The 24,866-nt window shown below is 44.8% G+C and overlaps 1 protein-coding gene across 13 annotated transcripts in view; it reads left to right on the forward strand.

The window, feature by feature from the left end:
* Positions 1–20,216: 20,216 nt before the first annotated feature.
* The window catches only part of amph (amphiphysin), a 145,354-nt gene continuing 140,704 nt past the window's right edge, over positions 20,217–24,866 (forward strand). For all 13 annotated transcript variants that reach the window (XM_046321514.1, XM_046321517.1, XM_046321518.1 and 10 more), the window contains exon 1: positions 20,217–20,345. In XM_046321514.1, coding sequence (XP_046177470.1) covers positions 20,277–20,345 — 69 coding nt within the window. In that variant the 5' untranslated portion in view covers positions 20,217–20,276. The remainder of the gene's footprint in view (positions 20,346–24,866) is intronic.

Below are 24,866 nucleotides of genomic sequence, written 5' to 3' on the forward strand. Positions count from 1 at the left end.
CAAGTAATTAGGCGTCACTCTAAAGCGGGAAGGTGGAATAAACGAGTCAGGAGTAGGTTTTTCTGATTGAACACGGTTCTCTATTGAGGGTATTTTGTCAACAAAAACATTAACATAATCAATGAAAAATCTTCCAAGGAAAAAAACACATCTTCTCCAGATGAAACAAGAACACAATAGGATAATCTTTAAACTACAACAAACATAAATCATGGGTTTGTCACCATCTTCCTGGTTCTTTCAGCACAGCTTCTCTCTCTCGGTAGCCATCTTCCAGAGATAGTTTCCCCCCCCTCTGTTGGCTCCATTCTCTCTGTTATAGGGGAAGGAGAGTATCTCATTAGTACCTTCAGCTGTGCTTAATTGACTCTGGTTACCTGGTCTCCCATGCTTTGTTGGGCTACTATCCATGAGCCCAGCCTGCCCTCTAGTGGTCCTTCCACATACCTTCCTCCCCAGGACCGAACCGGAGGGTCGGGCGCCAGACGCACCGTCTTGGTCGCGTCGGGACAGCGCGTCTGCATTCCCGTTCCTCGATCCGGCCCTGTGGATGACATGGAAAGAGAACGGTTGTAAAGACAAAAACCATCTGGCTATTCTGTTGTTATTGTTTCTCTTACCAGCCATCCACGCGAGGCGCATGGTCAGTAACTAATGCAAACCTCCGACCCAGTAGGTAGTACCGGAGATAATCGAGGGCCCACTTGATGGCTAAGGCCTCTTTCTCTACGGTCGCATACCTCTGTTCCCGATCGCTGAGTTTCCTACTAATGAAGAGAATCGGCTTCTCTGCTTCACCTTCACCCTGAGCTAGTACGGCCCCGAGCCGGTATCCGAGGCGTCGACCTGCACAATGAACTCTTGTGAGAAGTCCGGAGCCTGTAGAACGGGATCAGAACACAGGCCATCTTTTAACAATTGAAAGGCCTCTTCCGCCTCGTCTTTCCACTCTACCTGGTTTGGCAGGTTTTCCTGATGAGGTTTGTGAGGGGTTGGCAATGGTTGCATATCCCGGGATAAAACGGCGATAATATCCTGTTATCCCTAAGAAGGCCCGAACGTCTCGCTTGGTCCGGGGTCAAGGCCAGTCACGAATTGCCCTGGTCTTCTCTGCCTGCGGGCGTATTTTCCCATTCCCCACGGTATACCCCAGGTATTCCGCTTCGGACAGGCCCAGGCAGCATTTATTTGGATTGGCTGTCAACCCTGTGGCTTCCAAACTCACGAGCACCGCCCGTAATCGCAGGAGGTGACTATCCCAGTCCTCGCTGTGGATGACCACATCGTCTATGTACGCCGCTGCATACTCTTGATGGGGGCGTAGAATGGCATCCATGAGGCGTTGGAAGGTTGCAGCGGCTCCGTGCAGTCCGAAGGGCATCCTCACATACTGGAAAAGCCCCTCTGGGGTGGCGAAGGCAGTCTTTGAGCGATCCTCCGGAGCCACCGGCACTTGCCAATATCCCTTCGTCAAATCCAGGGTAGTGATGAACTTGGCCTTTCCTAAGCGCTCCAGAGTTCATCCACACGGGGCATGGGATACGCATCGAATGTAGAGATGGCATTCACGCCCCTAAAGTCGTTGCAGAGTCTCATACTACCATCGGCTTTGGGGACCAGGACTATGGGACTGGACCACTCGCTCGTCGAGGCTCGATCACGCCCATCCTCAACATCTCCCTCACCTCTTTCTTAGCGATGACTCGGCGAGCCTCAGGAATCCTGTAAGGGCGGATATGCACTTTCTTGCCGGGTTCAGTGTGGATATGGTGGAACAGGACATCTGTTTGTCCTGGGAATGGAGAGAATACTCGACCAAAGTTCATAATCAGCTTATCTAGCTGTCTTGACTGCTCCGGTAGGAGAGTTTGGCCACGGCGCACCTGTGGTAGAGCCTCTTTTTCTTTGCCCTCCAGGGCCATCAAAGCCACCTCCTCCTCTCGTCCATGGTACGTCTTCAGCAGGTTTATGTGATAGAGTTGGACCTTCTTCCTCCTGTCAGGTTGCTTGATGAGGTAATTGACCGGTGAGACCCTTTTCATTACCTCGTAGGGCCCCCTCCACTGCGCCAGCAAACGATGTTCGGCCGTGGGCACAAGCACCATCACTTTCTCTCCCACGGTGAACTCACGGGGGTCGCAGATTTATCATAGGCCCGGCCTTGGGTCCTTTGGGCCTTCTCCATATGCTCCTTGACTATGGGCCACACTGCTGACAGGCGGTCTCTCATCAGGGTAACGTGTTCTATTGTGGATCGAAAGGGGCATGGTTGGGTCTCCCAGGTCTCCTTGGCTAAGTCGAGGATTCCTCGACAGGGTCTGCCATAGAGCAATTCAAACGGCGAGAATCCAGTGGATGCCTGAGGTACTTCTCGCAGGGCAAACATTAAGTGTGGGAGGAGCATGTCCCAGTTTTTCCCGTCTCGGGACACCACTCTTCTCAACATGCTTTTAATTGTTTTGTTCAGCGTTCACACAACCCATCTGTTTGAGGGTGGAATATGCTTGTACGTATCTGTTGAACCTGATATAACCGACACAAGTCCTTCATCAACCGGGACATGAACGGGGTTCCTTGATCGGTTAAGATCGTCTTGGAAGGCCCACACGAGAGAACATCAGGAATAATTCCTTGGCAATTCCCTTTGACGACATGTTACGCAGGGGTATGGCCTCCGGGAACTTGGTAGCATAATCTATAACCACTAGGATGTACTCGTGTCCTCTGGCGGATTTTGGGAGGGGTCCTACGAGGTCCATAGCTATGCGTTCAAAGGGAGTCTCTATGATGGGGAGAGGAATCAAAGGGTTACGTAGGTGTGGCCTTGGGGCTGTACGTTGACATTGATCACACGTCTTACAATACCTGGCCACATCTCGGGTGACACGGGGCCAATAGAATCTCTGCATGATTCTGTCAATAGTCTTGTCTCGTGCCAGGTGTCCTCCTAGGACGTGGGAATGGGCTAACTGTAGAACTGTATCCCTGTAGGGTCTAGGCACCATTAGTAATTCCTGGTTTTCCCCCCTTCGTCGTACGACCCAGTATAAGAGACCCCGCCTGATTGCATAGTAAGGAAGAGGGGGCTCACCTGATCCGTCGACGTTCCTCCCGTCGATCACCTTCACCTTCCTCATGGCCTCCCTTAGGTCTGGGTCTCTATGCTGCGAGGTGCCGAACTGTCCCTTTAATTCCTGGGGCAGGTCAACCTCAGTAGAGGGATGTGGAGGTTGTTCCACATCCCCATCAGGGGAGACCGAGGAGAATCCCTTCCAGGTTCCCTCCTCGGATGGAGCTTCAAATATATCCCTTAGTGCCTGGTTGCTCCTTCCTTCCTGCGTTGTGTATAACCCTTCACAGGTGTCTTCATCGGTGGTTTCCTGGAATATCTGTCGTAAACGTTGGGTCGCTATTTCTTCCTCTGCAGTAGAGGACGAGGACGCGGCTACGTCTCCTTGTAGTACTACTACCTCGGGCTTGGAGATTCTCTTCTTTCCTGTCCCCCTTCTTCCCGTGCATAACGTCATCTGCCGAAGCTCCTTATATAGGGGACAGTCTCTCCCGATCAATAATGGCACCTTCAGCTGGGGCACTTTCCCTGCCCTGACTGTACACCTTCCTTTTGGAGTGAGAATAGGCAGATTCACAGTGGGGTAATAGTGGGTGTCTCCATGGATACAGGATACGGCTACTTTGTCTGGTAGCAGTGTTGCGGAGGTCACCATCCGCTCCTCTACTAACGTAACCATACTTCCCGAGTCGAGAATAGCTACCACATCTTGTCCTTCAACTCGCACCGGAATCTCTGAGGCTGGGGCTATCTCTGCTAACCAACAGTGTTGATCCTGCCCCCTCAAAACGGGATGTGTGGGGGTAGGCAGTGACGACTCTGTGACCATGGGCTCATCCTTGCTAGGACATTGTGGGGCATAATGGTTGGGAGACTGACACTTATAACACCGACCCGGCTGTGTGGTGGCTGACTTCTCCCACCTCCGGGGGGGGCTTGGACGTTTCGGTGGCGGGCACGCCGAGGTGAGTCGTGGTACGGGATTGGACGACTCCTTCCGTTCCTCCTTGTCACTTTTTAACAACTCCCCTGTAGACCGATATGTTTCCACCGCCTGGGCTATTTCGTCAGCTGACAACGGGTTGGCTTGCCCCACAACCCTTTTAAGTCACTGGGTAATTCTCTCAATATCTTGTCCACTACGAGAGTCTCTATCACATGTCCTACTCCTTTCCAGGTTCTAGCCACTGTTTTGTCAGTCGTATTAAGGCGAAGATCTGGGCACGGACGGGTTGATCAGCTGTATAGGTCCATTGATGGAACTTTACAGCCCTATCTCTGGCAGTCAGCTGGTACCGGGACAGGATCTCGGTTTTTAGTCGCCCATAGTCCGCAGCTTCGCGGGAATCCAGGTCAAAATAGGCTTCCTGAGCCACCCCGGTCAAAAGAGGAGCTAATGCGCTAGCCCATTCTGTGGGCGGCCACTCTTCCAAGGTGGCCGTCCTTTCGAAGGTCATGAGGAAGGCCTCAATATCATCCTCCTTGGAGAGACGAGATAAGATGGCGTGAGCAGCCGCTCTTGGCCTAACTCTAGGTTCTTCTCGTCGACTCAGCTGTTGTTGCAGGAGTTCTATGGTTGTCTGCTGTGCCGTGATCAATTGTTGTAGTAGGGCGTTATCCATCGTTCTTGAATGGTTCCTCCGGGTCTTCTGGAAGAATATTAATTTACTCACTTATCCTTGTGTCACTCGTCCACCTAATGCCCGCATCCTCCACCAATGTGAGCGTACCAAGTAATTAGGCGTCACTCTAAAGCGGGAAGGTGGAATAAACGAGTCAGGAGTAGGTTTTTCTGATTGAACACGGTTCTCTATTGAGGGTATTTTGTCAACAAAAACATTAACATAATCAATGAAAAATCTTCCAAGGAAAAAAAACACATCTTCTTCTCCAGATGAAACAAGAACACAATAGGATAATCTTTAAACTACAACAAACATAAATCATGGGTTTGTCACCATCTTCCTGGTTCTTTCAGCACAGCTTCTCTCTCTCGGTAGCCATCTTCCAGAGATAGTTTCCCCCCCCTCTGTTGGTTCCATTCTCTCTGTTATAGGGGAAGGAGAGTATCTCATTAGTACCTTCAGCTGTGCTTAATTGACTCTGGTTACCTGGTCTCCCATGCTTTGTTGGGCTACTATCCATGAGCCCAGCCTGCCCTCTAGTGGTCCTTCCACAATTTGTTCTGAATTATTTAATTCTAGCCTACTGTAGTGATTGTGTGTGTGTGTGTGTGTGTGTGTGTGTGTGTGTGTGTGTGTGTGTGTGTGTGTGTGTGTGTGTGTGTGTGTGTGTGTGTGTGTGTGTGTGTGTGTGTGTGTGTGTGTGTGTGTGTGTGTGTGTGTGTGCGTTGGCATGTTCCCTGTAATCCTATTGGCTACCGTTGTTCATGGGTATTTCACATAGTGGGCATGCGCCCAGTGATTGTCAGTTGATAAATGGATTGCTTGATGGCTTAACGACACGTTATTGGAATACTGTCCATCAACATAACATCAAATTGATCAGAAACACAGTGTAGACATTGTTAATGTTGTAAATTACTATTGTAGCTGGAAATGGCTGATTTTTAAAGGAATATCTATAGAGGCGTACAGAGGCCCATTATCAGCAACCACCACTTTGTGTCAGCTAATCCAAGGGCTAATTGATCATTAGAAAACCCTTTTGCAATTATGTTAGCACAGCTGAAAACTGTTGTTCTGACTAAGAAGCAATGAAATTGGACTTCTTTAGACTAGTTGAGTCTCTGGAGCATCAGCAATTGTGGGTTCAATTACAGACTCAAAATGGCCAGAAACAAAGACTTTACTCTGAAACTCGTCAATCTATTCTTGTTCTGAGAAATGAAGGCTATTTCATGAGAGAAATTGCAAAGAAACTGTACAAAGCTGTGTACTACTCCCTTCACAAAACAGCGCAACTAGCTCTAACCAGAATAGAAAGAGTGGGAGGCCCCGGTGCACAATTGAGCAAGAGGACAAGTACATTAGAGTGTCTAGTTTGAGAAACAGATGCCTCACAAGTCCTCAACTGGCAGCTTCATTAAATAGTACCCACTAATCATGAGTCTCAATGTCAGCAGTGAAGAGGGGACTCTGGTATGCTGGCCTTCTAGGTAGAGTTGCTCTGTCCAGTGTCTGTGTTCTTTTGCCCATCTTAATCTTTTCTTTTTATTTGCCCAGTCTGAGATACATTCAGCAGTCCAGCAATCAGTTGATGTGTGTAAGTGTGTGTGCTGCATGTTTAAAGCTACGAACACTCAGGCTTTGCTCTCATAGGGGGGCTGTGTTTTGGCAAATTGGTGGGGTTATATCCTGCCTGGTTGGTCCTGCCAGGGGTATTGTCGGACAGGGCGAAAGTGTCCCTCGACTCCCCTGTCTCAGCCTCCAGTATTTATGCTGCAATAATCTATGTGCCAGGGGAGCTAGGGCCAGTCTGTCATATATGGTGTCCTGTGTGAACTTAAGTATCCTCCCTCTAATTCTCCCATCTCTCTCTTTCTCTCTCCTCCCGGAGGACCTGAGCACTGAACTGTTCACCTTGTACCGGACCTGTCTCGACCTCTGGATGCTCAGTTATGAAAAGCCAACTGACATTTACACCTGAAGTGATAACCTATTGCACCCTCTTCAACCACTGTGATAATTATTTGAACCCACTGATCATCTATGAATGTTTAAACATCTTGAAGAACGATCTGGCCTTCATGGCCATGTACTCTTATAATCTCCACCGGGCGTAGCCAGAACAGGACTGACTACCCCTCAGAGCCTCATTCCTCTCTAGGTTTCTTCCTCAGTTCCTGCCTTTTTAGGGAGTTTTCCTAGCCGCAGTGCTTCTACATCTACATTGCTTGCTGTTGGGGTTTTAAGCTGGGGTTCTGTATAAGCACTTTGTGACATCTGCTGGTGTAAAAAAGGGCTCCATAAATACATTTTATTGATTGATTGATAATCACTTCCACACTTTTGGGAGGGTGGTAATAATGAGCCTGTTAAAACAGATGTTAGCAATGTCCCACTCTGGCAGCTTTCATGGCTGGGATAAGTTCTTTCCTCTTCTGGCTCACGTTGAGAAAGATGTACGTTCCTCTCAAGTTCTTGGCCCTTTCCAGAACAGCTACATTGAACTTGACCACTATCGACCTGGGTCTGTCACCTGGGCTGGTGGTAGGTTTTCCAGTCCTGTGGGTTCGCTCGATCTCAATCTTCCTGTGGTCCATCTTCAGTTTCTCAGTGATATTTTCCCCTACTTTGTCCTCAGAATCGGTCCGGCACTCGTGGAGATTCTGCAATTCTGTCCACAACAATGTTGTTCCGCCTTGATTGTCCCTCGAGATAATCTGATTTCTCTGTCATGGCCATCATGGATTCAATGACTTACATATTGCGGTCATCTTACTGTTTTCTTCAGGTTCTGTACCTCTCTGGTCAGATTGTCCATTATTTTATTAGTGGACTCCACCAGTATCTGACTTGAAACTATTTTCTTGTTGTTGTAACTTGTGGAACTATTTTTTGTTCATTTAAAATATTGTTTACCTCTGATAGAGAGACACCATTATCCTCAATGATACTCCCACCGGCTTTGGTCTTGGTCATGGTAGCAATGTAGGCATTGCTGTTAGTCCACGCAGTTCTAGACAGGGCAGTCCACAGATGGAAACAGTGACAAACAGCAGGGATTCAAACAGTCACACTCCCGGGGACCATCCGTGTAAATTGGTGAGCTATATGGTACCAAACATCTGATTTGGAAGTTAACAATGAGTTAGACGATTCTAACAGTGATTGATTCTGATTCTAGCAAAGAGTTAGACATGAAGAATCCAAAGAAATGGTCAAAAACCACCCACAGAACCTCCACACTCCATGCCAATCCCCAACAACAAGTTGATAGTATCACTTCTCTATGTCTGACAAGTAGTATGGAGCTGCGGCTCAGAGTATTGTTTCTTCATCCTATGCCTTGTATTCCTAGTGAATTTTGTGATGGTTTTTAACCCGCCAAGTGAAATTAGTCATGGAAGTTGTTAGGTTTATGTCCCATCCTACATTCTAATATGATCAGGTTTTGACCACTAGATGGTGCTGTTCCAGGTGATATTTATTTTATATATATATATATATATTTTTTATGTTTGTCATTTAGCAGACACTCTTATCCAGATCGAATTACAGGAGCAATGAGGGTAATGTGGATAATTATTAGGGTAATGTGGGTAATTATTAGGGTAATGTGGGTAATTATTAGGGTAATGTGGATAATTATTAGGGTAATGTGGATAATTATTAGGGTAATGTGCGTTGCTCAAGGGCGCATCTACAGATTTTTCACCTAGTTGGCTTGGGGGATTCAAACCAGCGACCTTTTGGCCGCGTAAGCAGTCTATGGACGAGGTATGACAACAAAACCCATGCGTTGGTTTTGTGGTCCACCGTTTCAAATGGTAACTTTTTAGCATTTGTGGCACAAATCCAATGCAAGTCAATGGTACTTATACAGTGCATTCGGACCCCTTGACTTTTTCCACATTTTGTTACGTTACATTCTTATTCTAAAATGGATGAAATTGTTTTCCCCCCCCATCAATCTACATACAACAACCCATAATAACAAAACAAAAACAGTTACTTAGCATTTTTTGTAAAAAAAAAAAAATTAAATTAAAAAATGAAATATGACATTTACATAAGTATCCACACCCAATAATCAGTACTTTGTGAAAGCACTTTGGCAGCGATTACAGCCCGAGTCCTCTTGAGTATGACGCTATAAACTTGGTACATCTGTATTTGGGGAGTTTCTCCCAATCTCCTCTGCAGAATCTCTCAAGCTCTGTCAGGTTGGATGGGGGAGTGTTGCTGCACAGCTATTTTCAGGTCTCTCCAGAGATGTTCGATCAGTTTCAAGTCTGGGCTCTGGCTGGGCCACTCAATGACATTCAGAAACTTGTCCAAAAGCCTTATGGTCATAGTCCTGTTTGGAAGGTGAACCTTTGCCCCAGTCTGAGGTCCTGAGTGCTCTGGAGCAGGTTAATCTGAAAAATGTCAAGAGCTTTGAAAGTTTCTTCAAGTGCAGTCGCAAAAACCATCATGAAACTGGCTCTCATGAGGTCTGCCATGGGAAAAAAGACCCAAAGTTACCTCTGCTGCAGAGAAGAAGTTAGAGTTACCAGCCTCAGAAATTGCAGCCCAAACAAATGCTTCACAGAGTTGAAGTAACAGACACATCTCAACATCAACTGTTCAGAGGAGACTGCTTGAATCAGGCCTTCATGGTCGATTTGCTGCAAGGAAACCACTACTAAAGGACACCAATAAGAGGAAGAGACTAGGAAGTGGATAAGCATCTTTAACAGTGTTCTCGGTTAACTTTCTGTAATCCACACAGAACCTGATTGAGCCGTCCTTTCTTACTACACCACTGGTGCTGCGCATGGACTGCTGGATGGGTTAACTATTCCCCCATCTACCATGTCCTGCAAATGCTTGTCAAACTCGGCTTCCAGATGAACATGCACCCACCTCAACGCTTGTTTGACAGGCCTGGTGTCCCCTGTGTCAATCCTATGCTGGACTAGTTTTGTGCAGCCCAAGTCGAAATCGAAACACTCCCACATACCTTCCCACCATTTCCTTTACAACTCTCAGCTGCACCTCAGTTCGCTGGCTGCAATCTATGCAGTAACGGTTCTTTCTACGTCCCACTTTGCTGTGGTGGGAAAATATGTCGGCTGGTTAGAATCCTGTAGGCAACAATACAATCTTCACGACCCTTCTCCCAGATAGAGAAACAGTTCAGTGCCCTCCCTCAGTAACTGTGAATCCAGATTCATCACACGCACTGGCAGTTTCTCCTTAACTGGGCTGCAAACGCTACATGCTACCAACAGGTTACTTGTATCAGTGACTTTAACACAGGGCTCAAGAAGAACCTCCGTTTTGTAATTGTTTACTTCATCTTCATCACTTCCCTTCGTCTTTACCAGTTATAAACATTTAACTTCTGGAAGTTCGTTCATCATCATCACTTCACACCTTCCCCCTGGCGCTCCCCTGAAAATCAGCAGAATCTGCTTCCCCAAAACACATGTTTTCTTTCTCTAATCAGGTACAGCCCCGCATTTTACCAGGAAGTCTGTCCCTATCACTGCTCTGCGTCGCTAGTGACTACAAAATCCCAGGTCAGATTCAAACTGTCGATGTTCATGGACCAGCTCCCCAGGACTGAGAGAAACTGTCCGTTTGCTACTTTAATCGTGCTGTGGTATGGTTGCAGTGTACCACTCTTACCTCCAGTAGCATTTCGCTATACCTGTTTGTGTACCATTGAAACCTGGGCCCCCGAGTCCACCATGACCTCACACTCAAAGTCAGCCATTTTGCACTCCAGGTAAACCCCACTCCCCACAACACTTGAAGTAATCCTGGCTGTGGACTGGTCAGCTGTGTATGTAGTTGAAGCCCATGCTGCGCTCTCCTTTTCCATGTAAGGACAGTGTTTTTTCATGTGCAATGTGCAACCACAGTGCCAACAGGCCCTGCTATTGGTCGACGTAGGTCGTCCTGTCGCTCCCTGGTAACATAGATCTCCCTCTCTCCTGGTCCGGTCTGTATCCTCCCGCTGAGTCCGCTGTTGCTACTGTAGAAAACCCTGAAAGCGCTCTGGAGGCAGAGTAACCTCGCTTGTCCCACACATGTTCACGTTGTATTGTGCAGCGTCTTTGCTTTCCAGAAATACTAGCTGCCTTATCTGATGTCTACAGCAATGCGAACTCACATAACCTACTGACCACAACCACACAACTACTGACCACTACTGACTACAACTACTGGCCACAAATACTGAACCACACACCTACTTACCAAAACCACTGACCACTACTGACCGCAACAACTGGCTACAACCACACAACTACTGACCACAAATACTGAACCACACACCTACTTACCAAAACCACTGACCACTACTGACCACAACAACTGGCTACAACCACACAACTACTGACTACACAACTACTCACCACAACCAACCAACTAATGAAACACAACATCACAGCAACTCATCATAACCACTGACACACAACTGTTACCTGCTAACAGTCTATAGATAGAGCTGTTTAGTACTAGATTTATTACTAACCAACAACAGCTGCACATTCCAATCAAATAAAATAAAGTTTTGAAGTTCACTTTCCTTGCTTTATCTATTATCTAATATGAATCTAGCAAGTGCAGTGCTTATTTAGTTTTATAGAAAAAAAACTTTTAGCATGTTTCTCTCACTGGCTTTAGCAATGGAAGGAGCAGGGTTACCAAGGTAACTGTTGCCTAGCAACACGTGCCTCGGAGGGAGACAATATTTTCATAGGAGGGAGACAATATTTTCATAGGAGGGAGACAATATTTTCATAGCTCGACAAATTCCCGTGATTTCTGACCAAACAGTTAGCGTTAAGATCCAGAATGCTTCCCTGGACGACCTGGAATGACATAGATAATATTTCTAATGATCACTAGCTTCATCATCCTTCTCAGGGTCCATACTCTAAATAACTCAACTGGCTAGTTTGCCTGTCTGTAGAGAGAATAGAAGGGCGGGCTGTACCCCTGTGATTGGATAGAGCGAAGCTGTCTGTGTTCACTCCCTTCATACTTCCCCAGATAACTTCTCACCAGTCATGTGCCAACGGTTTGCTGATTAACCTAGCTTTAGGTGGCTGGTTGTAACTTTGTAGCTTGCTGTTTAGTAGCCATATCTACAACTGAAAAGAGAAAAGGTTTTACAATAGGGATACAATAAATCTCTGAATGTAAAACCTCTTTCTATTTTTAGTCATAGATATGCTACCTGTAGTTGTTTAGCTAACTTAGCTAGCTAGCTAGACTAGTTAACTACCAGGGTTTCCATAAGCCAGTAATTGGCTGTTTTTGGCTGCAAAAAAAACGAAAAGCAGATAGATAAAATTGATGGGGTAGAAAAAACAAACTGTAGGCGGGCTATCAGCGCGTCACCAACCACTTTACAATGTGAGTTGGAGGCATTATTCCTTTTGAAAACTGTTAATGGTTTGAAACCTGAATGTTTTACTTCATCATGAGGCATGTCTCCGACCATGGCCTAAATGAGCGCATGGAACTCAAAGATGGCCAATGCAACCGTTGGCCTATATCTTCCATTGTCAACTACTGTTACTAAAAATACATAAAGCCGACAAATAAAAACAGTAGAAAATATACTGATGAAAATTCTGGTTCATTCAATCACATCTATCTCTCTACCTTAGCCTGTCTGCCTCCTTTTCTATCTGTCTTGTCTTGAGCTATTGAAATGCTATATAGTATCAAATCAATGGTACGCGATGTGGAGTTTAGCTTTGACTCCCAGGAGCCGCCACAGTTTGCTGTCCCCAGTCCACCTGGCCATGCTCCTGCTCCAGTTTCATTTCTGCCTTACTATTATTCAACCATGCTGGTCATTTAAAAATGAATTCCTCTGTCACTGTCCCTAGGACCGGTTTCTCCTGGCCCCAGTCCATCTGACTGTGCTGCTGCTCCAAACTGTTCTGCCTTAGACCATGCTGGTCATTTAAACTTGGTTGAGCAAAAGTACTGTTGTGGTTTCCTTTCTAGGGAGTTTTTCTGTGTCATTGGTTTCTGTACAGCACTTTGAGATATCAGCTGATGTACGAAGGGCTATATAAATAAATTTGATTTGATTTGATTTGATTTGGTCATTACCGAAAAAATGAATTCCTCTGTCACTGTCCACGGTTTCTCCTGGCAGCAGGCACTCCACCCACTTTGTGAATGAGCAAGTCACTGTGTGGAGATACTTGTTGCTTCTGGCTGACCTGGGAACTGGGCCGACCCAGTCGATCTGGATCGAGCTCCAGGGGTAAGACACGCCCTTGCGTTGCAGGGGTGCTCTGTGAAGTGGCTTGGAGGGTTGAAACTGGCAGCAAACTAGACCCTTCACGTATTGTGCAACGTCTTGTTCCATGTGAGGCCAGTGGGCCACCTGTCACAATGTTTCACATGTAGCCTTGACCCCCCTATGGCCTCCACATGGCTCGTCGTGGGCATGAGCTATCATTATCCCCCCTACAAGTGTGAGGTGCTTTTTAGTTGCGTACCTCGAACGCAAGTCGTGTGAGCCTGCCAAGGTCAGTTCGTACACTGGATCAGACAAGAAAGCCATCAAAGTCGCGAGGAACTCATCTTGGTGTTGCATTGATACCAGCTCACCATTCAGGAATGAATGCGTTAGCAACACAAAGACATTTCCTCTGGTGGTACATGGATACGCGTTACAGCAGACCCCATGGGCGCCTCGGTGATCATTGCATCTCGAGCATCAAAACACCCAAGGGGTGCTGTGAATTGCACCAGATTTCGCCATGCTGTTGACATGGCCGTTGCCAAGTTTGTCACGACCAGGTGATTTGGAGTGTCCCTTGACTTTCTTCCAATACACCTATATGCCGTGTTTGGTGATGAGGTCATCACAAGCTTGGATGAGCTCTTTGTTTTTCACCTCTTTAAGTAGTCATGTGCTTTTGTTTCCAAAACGGCAAGTGGCATAAGAAGGTGAGTCTGGCGTAGTTTGAGTCGGTGCAGATTACCAGTTCTGAAAAGTTGTATTTCATCGCAGTTTGCAGTGTTATCAGTACGCCAGCAACTTCTGCGAACTGGCTAGTCTTGTTGCCTAGCTGAAATTGAAATGGTGTGCACGGAATGTCGTTGTGCCATACCAATCCAACACCAGCTTGCAGCTTGGTCTAGATGACGGTAAGAACAGCCACCCACAAATGCCATCAGCATGCCAAGACACACGTTCCCTTCGAACGTAGTTTGAAGGCAATGGCGGATCTATGTCACACGGGGGGGTGGGGTGAAATCAGCGTCTAGATAAATACAGGCCCAGACTGTGTGTGGAAAATGATTTAAGACTGAGACTCTCTCCAATACAACCCAACATTGCAGAGTTATGTGCATCCTTTCAAGCGCACCCTTCTCATTAACCTGTGGTGAGTTATTCCAAATGAATTTTGATGAAACAAATAAAGTTTTAAGATGGCTAAATAAAGAGCGAAACTATTGATCATTGAATTTCAAATTATTGATTATTATATTATTATTTGTGCCTTGGTCCTATAAGAGCTCTTTGTCACTTCCCACGAGCCGGGTTGTGACAAAAACTCACTCTCATTCTTATGTTCAATAAATGTATCGTATAGTGGGTGTGTGTGGCAGGCTTACAATGGTGGCAAAAAACAACATTTGAGAGTGCTCTGACCCCGGTGCTGGAGGGGGTACGCACCTGGAGGTTGATGGTTTGAAGGGGTATGGGACTATAAAAAGGTTTGGGAACCACTGCTCCAGAAGGTACCTTAGGGTGGTTACCTATACCTGGGTATTTATATTAGACACTTGAGTATCGCACTTGCTCTGTTCGGCCTCATACTTATCTGTTATGGTTTGCAGGGAGAGGTCTCGAGTGCGGAGCAGGAGATTCAATGATGAGATGTCCTCCGCTTGCTTAGAGGTCACTTTTCCCAACGTTGTCACCTGGGTTTTCTCATCGTTCATTAGATCAGCGACTTCAATGAGTTCTGCTTTTTTGTCCTCCAACTCATTAGCTGATCGTCTTTTATCTGCAGCTTTTGGAATAGAACATGATTGCTTTGAGGGGTCATTCAAAACTGCTTGAAAGGCATCAAGTTGCTCGCCATTGTTTTTAGCTGGCTCGTCAGATTCATCAAGTTTTGTGTGGACTTTGTCGCATTTATTTTTGGCTAAATCGAGTTGTTCCTGTAGAATAAGGATTTGTTCAAGAGTTTGTGCAAGTTCTTAATCGTAAGTGCTTGCCAGATCTTTCAATTGTTCTGTTCTCAAATGCAGTTCCTCGGCTAGCAGTATCGTCTTTGTCGGCTTTAATCGATAACTTCCTGGTTCTCTCCACCTGTCCCTTCATCTCCACAGATTCCTGCTCGTGTCTCTGCTGGGCACTGAGGTATTGGAGCACTGTCCATCTCTGCTGGTGGGCATAGTTTAGGGATAAACTGGAGAGAACCTTCACAAGGCCTGTGCCTGATGGTCTATCGCAATTTCTGCAGTTCTTTTTGCTTATGTCATCCTAATCGAACATTTTCAGCCCTTCGACATAGTTAGGATTTGTGTTGCTGCAGAGGTCAGCGACAAATCTTTCCGTGGGTGAGGGTTCACTTTATTAGCGGGGCACCCCATCCGATAACTAATAATCATAATAATGTGTTAGGCTATTTGGGAATTCAACTTTAATTAACTTGAAAAGTGTTGCATCTATAGGTTAGTGTGGAAAAGTTTAAAATGTTTCATTGGTTGGAACAAATCAGTTTGGATATTATCCAACTGATCAACCTGAAAAGGTAAGTTTGGCCATTTTAAATTGAATGAAACATGATATCCAATCAGTTGAGATTGATTGGATATCATACAGTTTACAACCATTGTAATAGGTGTGAGAAGTCAAGTGGTTTTACATGAATCCCCCCCCCCCCATAATTACTGGCGATATGTCACCACCAGGGGTCTCTTCTCCCTGAAAGCTGAAACCACACAGGATTCCAACAAAGGTGGGACTTCCAACAATACTAGGTCAGTAATGTGGGAGTTGGCTCCAATGCAAAAGCAACTTGAATTGATTCATCAATTTTAATGATGAATCAAACCTGTGTAGGTTATTTGGGAATTAAACTTAAATTTACCTGAAAGCACTGTATCTAGGTCAATGTGGAAAAATGTCTCATTGGTTAGAACAAATCGATTTGGATATTATCTAAATGATTAACCTAAAAAGGTAAGTTTGTCCATTTGAACCCCTTTTGTTTAAATTGAATGAGACACCGATATCTAATCAGTTGTGATTGGCTGGATATCAGAAGAGTAACCACTTGTTCCAAATGTGAGACAACGTTGGGCCTCAATGGAATGTATTTAAAAATAATAATAATAATAATATTGGGGATTAATTACCACCAGGGGTCACTGATCGAAAACGGGAGTCCCGAAAAGGCGGAACTTCTGTCGCCCAAAGGTCACTGATCCCAGAAAGGGATCAAACGGGATTCCCGCACGGGGCGGGATTTCACCGTAAACAAAGGAAAATGGCTACTCTTCCTTTGTTAACTTAGCATCTAGTGCAAGCTAGACCTAATTGTACCGGAATCTCCCTTCTGAGTAAAATAGGGTCCACTTTAACAGGGAATGGGTTTACTAATGATGTCTCACGTTCAACCTTTTTTGGCATTTCCTTCACTAGCACTGTTGTACCGGAACACGCGGTAACATAACAGAAAATACCTGCCGTTGGTCTACTCACACTACTGATGGAGAGATAATAAGTCAGTTTCAGTCAAACGACTATATCTACTAAAATTGATTAATTTATGACCGAATCTACTCACTCCTGAAACGCGAGAGACAGAAATAGTACTACGTTTGGCCCAACTAGTCTATTCCTCAGAATACCCCAACATCGGCTGGCCCATACTTCCTAGCTCGTAGCATTCATTAAATCCCCTACACACTGACTTTTCGTCAGATATACAACACCGGAGTCAATCTCTCCCTACTAGTATCTGGATGAAAAGGAGTCATACACATGCCATCTCCTCCCTACAGCCCTATTGGTGTATAACGTATCTTGCTACACAATTCCTATAGGCTGAATTCAACAGTAAAGCCTAGTTTTATCTTAGATTCCTCCCATGGGGCTCCAATATGGCGTGAAGTGACTATCAGTAATCTGATGACTTATTTATATGATCAATTAAATATGTTTAATTGATACTCGATTAAATTAATAATGTAACAATTAACTCATTAGGAATTTGGGGGCACCACGGGAAAAGTTTTTGAATGAGTTAGCGTCTCCCGAATGAATTCAAGAATATTTAGATATCATAACAGTCACTAATGAATCATTCCCTCATATCAGTCTCATTCTGAACGTCGTAGACTTTGTAAATCTGCACAAACCAGGGTCTCACTGATCATTCCATACCACACAAATTGATTTGATTATTTATTTACTAATAAGCTAAATGATAACATAAGATACACACACACACACACACACACACACACACACACACACACACACACACACACACACACACACACACACACACACACACACACACACACACACACACACACACACACACACGGTATAGGTTATTGATTGGAAACTTAATACGATGACAAGTCCGTAGCGGACTAGCACAATATGACACTTGTTACACAAGATGGAGATTTAAAGGGAGAGAGAGAGCGAGAGAGAAAGAGAAGCAACACTTGGATACATTTGAGAACTACACTCGCAATAACACTAATACCTTGCCCCGAACTGCTGCTCTTTTGGGTAAGAAGTAATGCATGTATTTACGTGTTGAATGTCTTCGTCAGGTATCTCTGTTGGACCCAGGCCTTCGTGGAAAGGGTTCCACTTATTTCGGATGGCCTTCTCCTTCATTCTATGGTGTAAGTCTCTGATTGTCCACAGGAGGTCACAATTTCCTTCTTAGTTGTCTGTTTACTTGCACTCGTTCTGGAAGAGTTGTCTCCTGAGGACGGCTAATCAGCCGTGTCGATGATCCCCAGAGTGGTGATGAGAGCACTGTAGGACATGATGATTTGAAGAGAATAACAGAATGGTCCTACTTAAATTCATCTCCTGAAATACAGTATTTAGAACAGCTACTCAGCCGTAACATTGATTGTTAAGAGGTTCCTTTGTCTTCTTCAACCTTGTGTTGCGTTCCGGCGTTGTGACTATCGTAGACCTCGCTGCAGCTGTGGTCCGTTTTAGTCTGATATTTTAATTCTTAACTCAATCTTCTTATATCCTCGGGTAAAACAGGGGCAATTTTGTCATTCTCACACACTCTCTGGGCTCCCTGGGGTGTGGATAGTTTCAAGGCAAGGTATCAGAATTAATTAGTATGATCTCGTTAGAGAAATAAAGTCACAATCCTATCGTCACAAAAACATTCTCTTTATCCTTGATATTTTCTACAAAACGTACAGAATGTAAACCTGATGTACACAGTGTAAAAGCTCTTGATGTTACAATATTTTCGTTTATAACGTCTTTATAACAATTTTAATCACAAAATAGACATTCATTTTCCATATTCAATCTCTCATCATTCCCAACATTCAGATATGTAAATATATTGTCCCAGTGTCCATTATTTGATGTTAAAGTTTTGGGCAGAAAATTATTCTGTAACACAAAGACTTTCCATTTGCCCAAATCTTCTGCTGCCTACAATTTAAGATCAACATGAGGTGTTATGGTATAATGCATGGCTCCATGTCACAAGGATCTATACACAATTCCTGGAAGCTGAAGTTCTTCTATGCTTGCATACTCACCAGACATGTCACCCATCGAGCATGTTTGGGATGCTCTGGATCAACGTGTACGACAGCACGTTTCAGTTCCTGTCAATATCCAGCAACTTCGCACAGCCATTGAAAAGGAGTGGGACAACATTCTACAGGCCAAAATCAACAGTCTGTTCAACTCTATGCGAAGGAGATGTGTCACGCTGCATGAGGCAAATGGTGGTCACATCTGTGTCCAACAGATGCATATCCATATTCCCAGTTGTGAAATCCATAGATTAGGGTCTACTGAATTAATTTCAGTTGACTGATTTCCTTATATTCCTTAACTGTAACTCAGCAAAATATTTTAAATTGTTGCATTTTGCGTTTATATTTTTAGACAGTATATTTTATTTTATTTTTATTTTACTAGGCAAGTCAGTTAAGAACAAATTCTTACTTTCAATGACGGTCTAGGAACAGTGGGTTAACTGCCTGTTCAAGGGCAGAACGACAGATTTTGTACCTTGGGGATTTGAACTCGCAACCTTTCGGTTACTAGTCCAATGCTCTAACCACTAGGCTACCCTGCCGCCCCGTATAGTAATGGTGTGCTATGAATATGGGAACAAATCATTTTTTACTACTGTCATCGGGTGTATAAGAGGCGAAGTCAGATGCAGGAGAGTAGCGTGATGTAAACAGGCGCACTTTTATTTAAGTTCCAAAACGAGAGCACTACATAAATCAAACTCGCTCAAAACCCGGAACATAACAAAAGTAAAGCACATAATAAAACACCACAAATAACATGAAACAATTACACACAAAACATGATGGGAAACAGAGGGTTAAATACAAGTAGATTGATTGGGGAACTGAAAACCAGGTGTGTATGGAAACAAGACAAGACAAATGGCCTTTTACAGAGGAGTGGCTTCAGTCTGGCTACTCTACCATAAAGACCTGATTGGTGGAGCGCTGCAGAGATGGTTGTCCTTCTGGAAGGTTCTCCCATCACCACAGAGGAACTCTGGAGCTCTATCAGAGAGACCATCGGGTTCATGGTCACCTCCCTGACCACGTGTGGATATCTGAAAGGATTGGACAGGTGTCCAAACAATTCCACTTGGTCTATCAGAGTGCAAGATGGAGCTACCATGCTCCACCTAGGTAGGGGCTAGGATAGGGATTGATGTGGAATCCCACATCAGCAGCACATGTCCATCCCCAGGCCTCCCCCAACACACACACACACACACACACACACACACACACACACACACACACACACACACACACACACACACACACACACACACACACACACACACACACACACACACACACACACACACACACACACACACACACACACACACACACACACATTCATGTACTGTATGCTTTCTACATAAGACTATCCACAAGGGCTCATGTCCACGAAAGCTTTGACGCAACCCAGAAGTGTTTTCCCTGTTCACAAGCAAGCGACGTGTACAGTGGGGGCAGGGTTGGAGCAAGTCTACGCCTATAGGCTACATTGTATGTCTGTTTGAAGCAGAAACGGGATAACAATATCCTGGTCCAGCTCGGCATCATGTTGATATCTTGTCATGATAAATACATTATAACTAATCGTAATATACAAACCAGAACATATAATAATCATTATACTAAAAACTGGGACGTTTGGTTGAGTGTGTGCATTTTAGTACTGTGGCTTTAAGAATTGATCCTCCCCTCCTTCCTAGTCCGTCATCATTTCTCTGTCCTAGGTGCTAAACTGAAGCGACGCTCATCCCGTTGCAGTATCAGCAGCCATGGCCGAAATAAAGACGGGGATTTTCGCCAAAAACGTCCAGAAACGGCTAAGCAGGGCGCAGGAAAAGGTAAAGCGTTTAACACATTTCAAATCGACATCCTGTGTAATCAAGTTGTTTTTGCTTTGTGCTAAACCGCGTTTGTGCCCAGAGGAGCGGTCCAAGGATTGTCCTCGGGTAGCTGGGAGGAGCAGGTGTATGGATGGATGGATGTGTGTAGAAATTGTAGTCGGCGTAGGCTAATCGTGCACGGATAAGTGAATATGTCTCATGATTAAAATACCTTCCCTGATATATTTTGCTTGACTATAACAGCATTTATGTTCTAGCCTCTGCATTTAGCCGAGATGCATGGCGACAATTGTTAATGTCGCGAATGCAATATTATCCCCTACTGCCATTTCACAGCGAGGCTTTGAAGGCTCCATTACAGTATCCACTTTAATATACGAACTAAATGAACGGAAGGCCCTTAGAACGGAGGTTGGGCCTTTTTTTGAGGTTAGAGGCCAACACACTGCTTTTGGGAAGCCTGTCAAATGGGAATGAGCCTACATCAATCTTATAACGGATATCACGTCAACTAAATGTCATAGCGATGTCTGAAACATTTCATTCGGTGTTAAAGATCAGCCTCCTCCATTTCGAGGCATGCTTGTGTTGTGTCATTTACATTTCGCTCATAGCCCAATTAAATACATCACCTTAATTCAAGTTGCGTGTGAAAACCGTGTTTTTCTGCAAGGTCAGGGGAAGGGGAGATGGTGAGATGGGGAATGCCCTGCTCACTGCAGCACGAACGATATAGCGGTGGTTCTCTTCCCTACTCGTGCTCAACGATGCGTTTTTAGGCTGTGGCGTAGCCTATATGCCTGCGTTTACAGTAGTAGAGATAATACTCAGCCAATCCTTTCTATTTAAGAACGGGTATTTTTAGGGCCTTGCTTGTATTTACAGATTCCAGGTAGACTAATAATGCAATTTTGGCAAAAAGCTTGAAAAAGGGAAACTGCCTAGGCTTGGGGCGGCCTAGCAGTTAGAGAGGCGAGCCAACAACTGGGTTGCCAGTTTGAATCCCGGGTCCGATGGGAAAAATCCCTCGGAAATGAGGCAACTGTTATTGCTGTTATCAAATCCTAGATGCCATTGCCTGCCGTTGTGCCCTTGAGCAATGCACTTACCAAAACAACAGCTCCCTGGGCGCACAGTGTGAGTTCTGCTCCAAAAACATGTCTATATGTGTCTTTCAGGGGGTTTGGGTTCAAAGTGGAAGTCAAATTTTGGTTGTACCTTGTGTGCAATTGACCAATAAAGTCATCTTAATCTATTGTTTTACAGGCTTTGTCTTACAGAAAAGGGGATCTATGTTTATTATGGCTTGTATCCTTAGGCAAGCTAGTCATTTTTACAGGGCAATATTGAAAGGTTTTAGCCAGTTGTTGTTTTTACAACCTGTTTTGGCCTGCCTCATTTAAATTGTACATGCAGAGCAAATTTGGTTTGATATGAAACAGGACGTTGACATGAACACAGATACAATTACAGACAGTCTATTAGACATAATACAATTGTATCTACAACCATGACAAAAGACTGCACACCGACCACCTATCACCCTTCTTTCAACTAGCTGATGGTCAGGTCGAAATAAAAATCAACGGCCCGTGAAGCTGGTAAAGAGAGTATTCCCTGGTTCTGGATCAGACACACGCACACACAGACACAAACCGCAGTAAGAGGATTGTCTTTCTTTTAATATCCCCTCGTGCTACTGTTCTCCTAATGGCAGACTCGAGGTGAAGAACGTGCGGAACAGTCTTAGTTAATATATACATTACAGCCAAAATGGCTTTTTAATTACACCTATTGCTTGGCCCAAGTGTATGCGGTAGTCTAGTTATTAAACCCGCGGTATTCCCAAACAAATGTTTTCTGAACTCGAGCACAGGTGGAAACATTAGTTTAATACCTCTCCTCTAAATTCAATAGCGTTGACAGACACACATGGGCCTTTTGCCGGGGAAATTCACGATGACACGCGGTCATATGACAAAGCTGCATCAACATGTCTAAAATCTGTGGGGTGGCAGGCAAGATGTGTAGACCGTCTACCTCTGAGTGTGCTGTCCATGGTGCTGAAATCACCACTGCTCTGGTGCTAAGTTTTTTTTTGCCTAAGTAAGGGACGTGTAAGATTTATGAAAGGTTTTTGCTTGCAGTATACTACACTTACATTCGGAGTGCTTTTTCATTTGATATTCAATATGCTATTCTTATTCTATTCTAAGACGAACCTTCCATTTGAATGCATATTGAAGTTCATCATAAATATTCAATAAAACTTTATTGAATGAATGCACCTTTTTTGTCAACATCAGGCCTGCTCATATTCTATCATCAGCTTTACCCTAGATGTTACCACCACAATCCAATATTACTTTATACCAACAAATGTTTTACACCCACTTTTTGCCATATCTACTATCTAAGCCTACGAGAAAGTGTCTGCCATCAGGCCTGGAGGGAAGCAAAAGTAATTCCGCTACTCGAGAATGGTAAAGCCCCCTTCGCTGGATCTTCACTCGGAGCGAGGAAGAGCTCGGTTTTGATTGGGAAGTGTGTTGTTTACAATATATTGGAAAGTTCTTGGTAGTTCTACCGAGCTTCTTATTTTGGGTCCCACGACGCAGTTGCCACCAGTTGCTGGGACTGCTTGTATCTTTCCAGGGATCCTGCTGACCAAGGACGGGTCTGAGAAGCTATTTGGTATCGCAGCTAGCCTAAATGCTAGCCAGCTGGACGCCAAGTTAGCGAGGTGTTCTTGAACGCAGCCTGCGACGCAGTTAGCCATTGTGGCTGGGACCGTGGATTGTCCCGGGTTTGTGGCCGTCTAGATCCCTGCTGTTGATTGTTTTCAATTTTCCCCGTGTCCTGCCCTGTCTGGAACTGCAAAGTGTAACAGCCTAACATACATTGCTAGCTACCGTGACAAAGACCAAAGCCGGCGGGAGTACCGTGGAGGACAGTGTCAGTGGTGTCTCTCTATCACACGTGAAGGATCTTTTAAAGAAACAAAAAGAGACCTATGAGCAGTTGTTACAACAACAAGATAATAGTTTCAAGTGTTTTGTCCAAATACTGGTGGGTTCTAAAATACTGGTGGGTTCTACGACCTGAGCAGAGAGGTCCAGGACCTGAAGAACAATTTGCAGTTCTCCCAGGGTCAGCTCGATGAGTTGAAACAGGAGAACGGAAAGATGACAGCAATCTGTAAGTCATTGAGAGAGGACATCAGTTCTGTGTGTGAATCCTTGATAACAATGACAGATAAATCAGACGGGACAATCTAGGCAAAACAACATGGTTGTGGACGGAATTGCAGAATCTCCACATGAGACCTGGAATGAGTCTGAGTACGAAGTGAGGAAAATGATCTCTGAGAAATTGAAGATGGACCACAGGAAGATTGCAGGTGACAGGCCCAGACCGATAGTGGTTAAGTTCCTGAGGTTCTAGGATGAGGTAGCTGTTCTGGAAAGAGCCAAGAACTTGAGAGGAGCGTATATCTTCCTCAACAAGGACTATCCTGAAGCTGTGTGCCAGAAGAGGAAAGAACTGATCGCCGCCATGATAGCTGCATGAGGGCGTACATCCGCTACGACAGGCTCATTTTCCACCCTCCCTCCCAGAAGCCTGGCAGGGATGAGAGAGCCAAGCCTATGGGTTCGTAGCCTCAACCCCGCAGCACACACACACACCAATTTATTAATGGACTGCTGAATGTATATATTTACTCTTGCTTTGTCTGCTCTTTTCAATATGATGTCTATCTCTGATAAGCTACACAGGAAAAGGCTGAAAATAGACCATATTAATACAGTTGAAGTCAGAAGTTCACATACACCTTAGCCAAATACATTTAAACTCAGTTTTTTACAATACCTGACATTTAATCCTCGTAAAAATGACCTGTCTTAGGTCAGTTAGGATCACCAATTTATTTTAAGAATGTGAAATGTCAGAATAATAGTAGAGAATAATTTATTTCAGTTTTTATTTCTTTCATCACATTCCCAGTGGGTCAGAAGTTTACATACACTCAATTAATATTTGATAGTATAGTCCCTCCTGCAGCAAAGCACCCCCACAACATGATGCTGCCACCCCCGGGCTTCACGGTTGGGATGGTGTTCTTCAGCTTGCAAGCATCCCCCTTTTTCCTCCAAACATAACGATGGTATTTATGGCCAACAGTTATATTTTTGTTTCATCAGACCAGAGGACATTTCTCCAAAAAGTATGATCTTTGTCCCCATGTGCAGTTGCAAGCTGTAGTCTGGGTTTTTTATGGTGGTTTTGGAGCAGTGGCTTCATCCTTGCTGAGTGGCCTATCAGTTTATGTTGATATAGGATTTGTTTTACTGTGGATACAGATACTTTTGTACCAGTTTCCTCCAGCATCTTCACAAGGTCCTTTACTGTTGTTCTGGGATTGATTTGCACTTTTCGCACCAAAGTGCATTCATCTCTAGGAGACAGAACGCTTCTCCTTCCTGAGTGGTAGGAACCCCTCGACAACATTCTGCTGAA

This window comes from Oncorhynchus gorbuscha, linkage group LG22 (genome assembly GCF_021184085.1).
Source record: "Oncorhynchus gorbuscha isolate QuinsamMale2020 ecotype Even-year linkage group LG22, OgorEven_v1.0, whole genome shotgun sequence".
Lineage (NCBI taxonomy): Eukaryota > Metazoa > Chordata > Actinopteri > Salmoniformes > Salmonidae > Oncorhynchus > Oncorhynchus gorbuscha.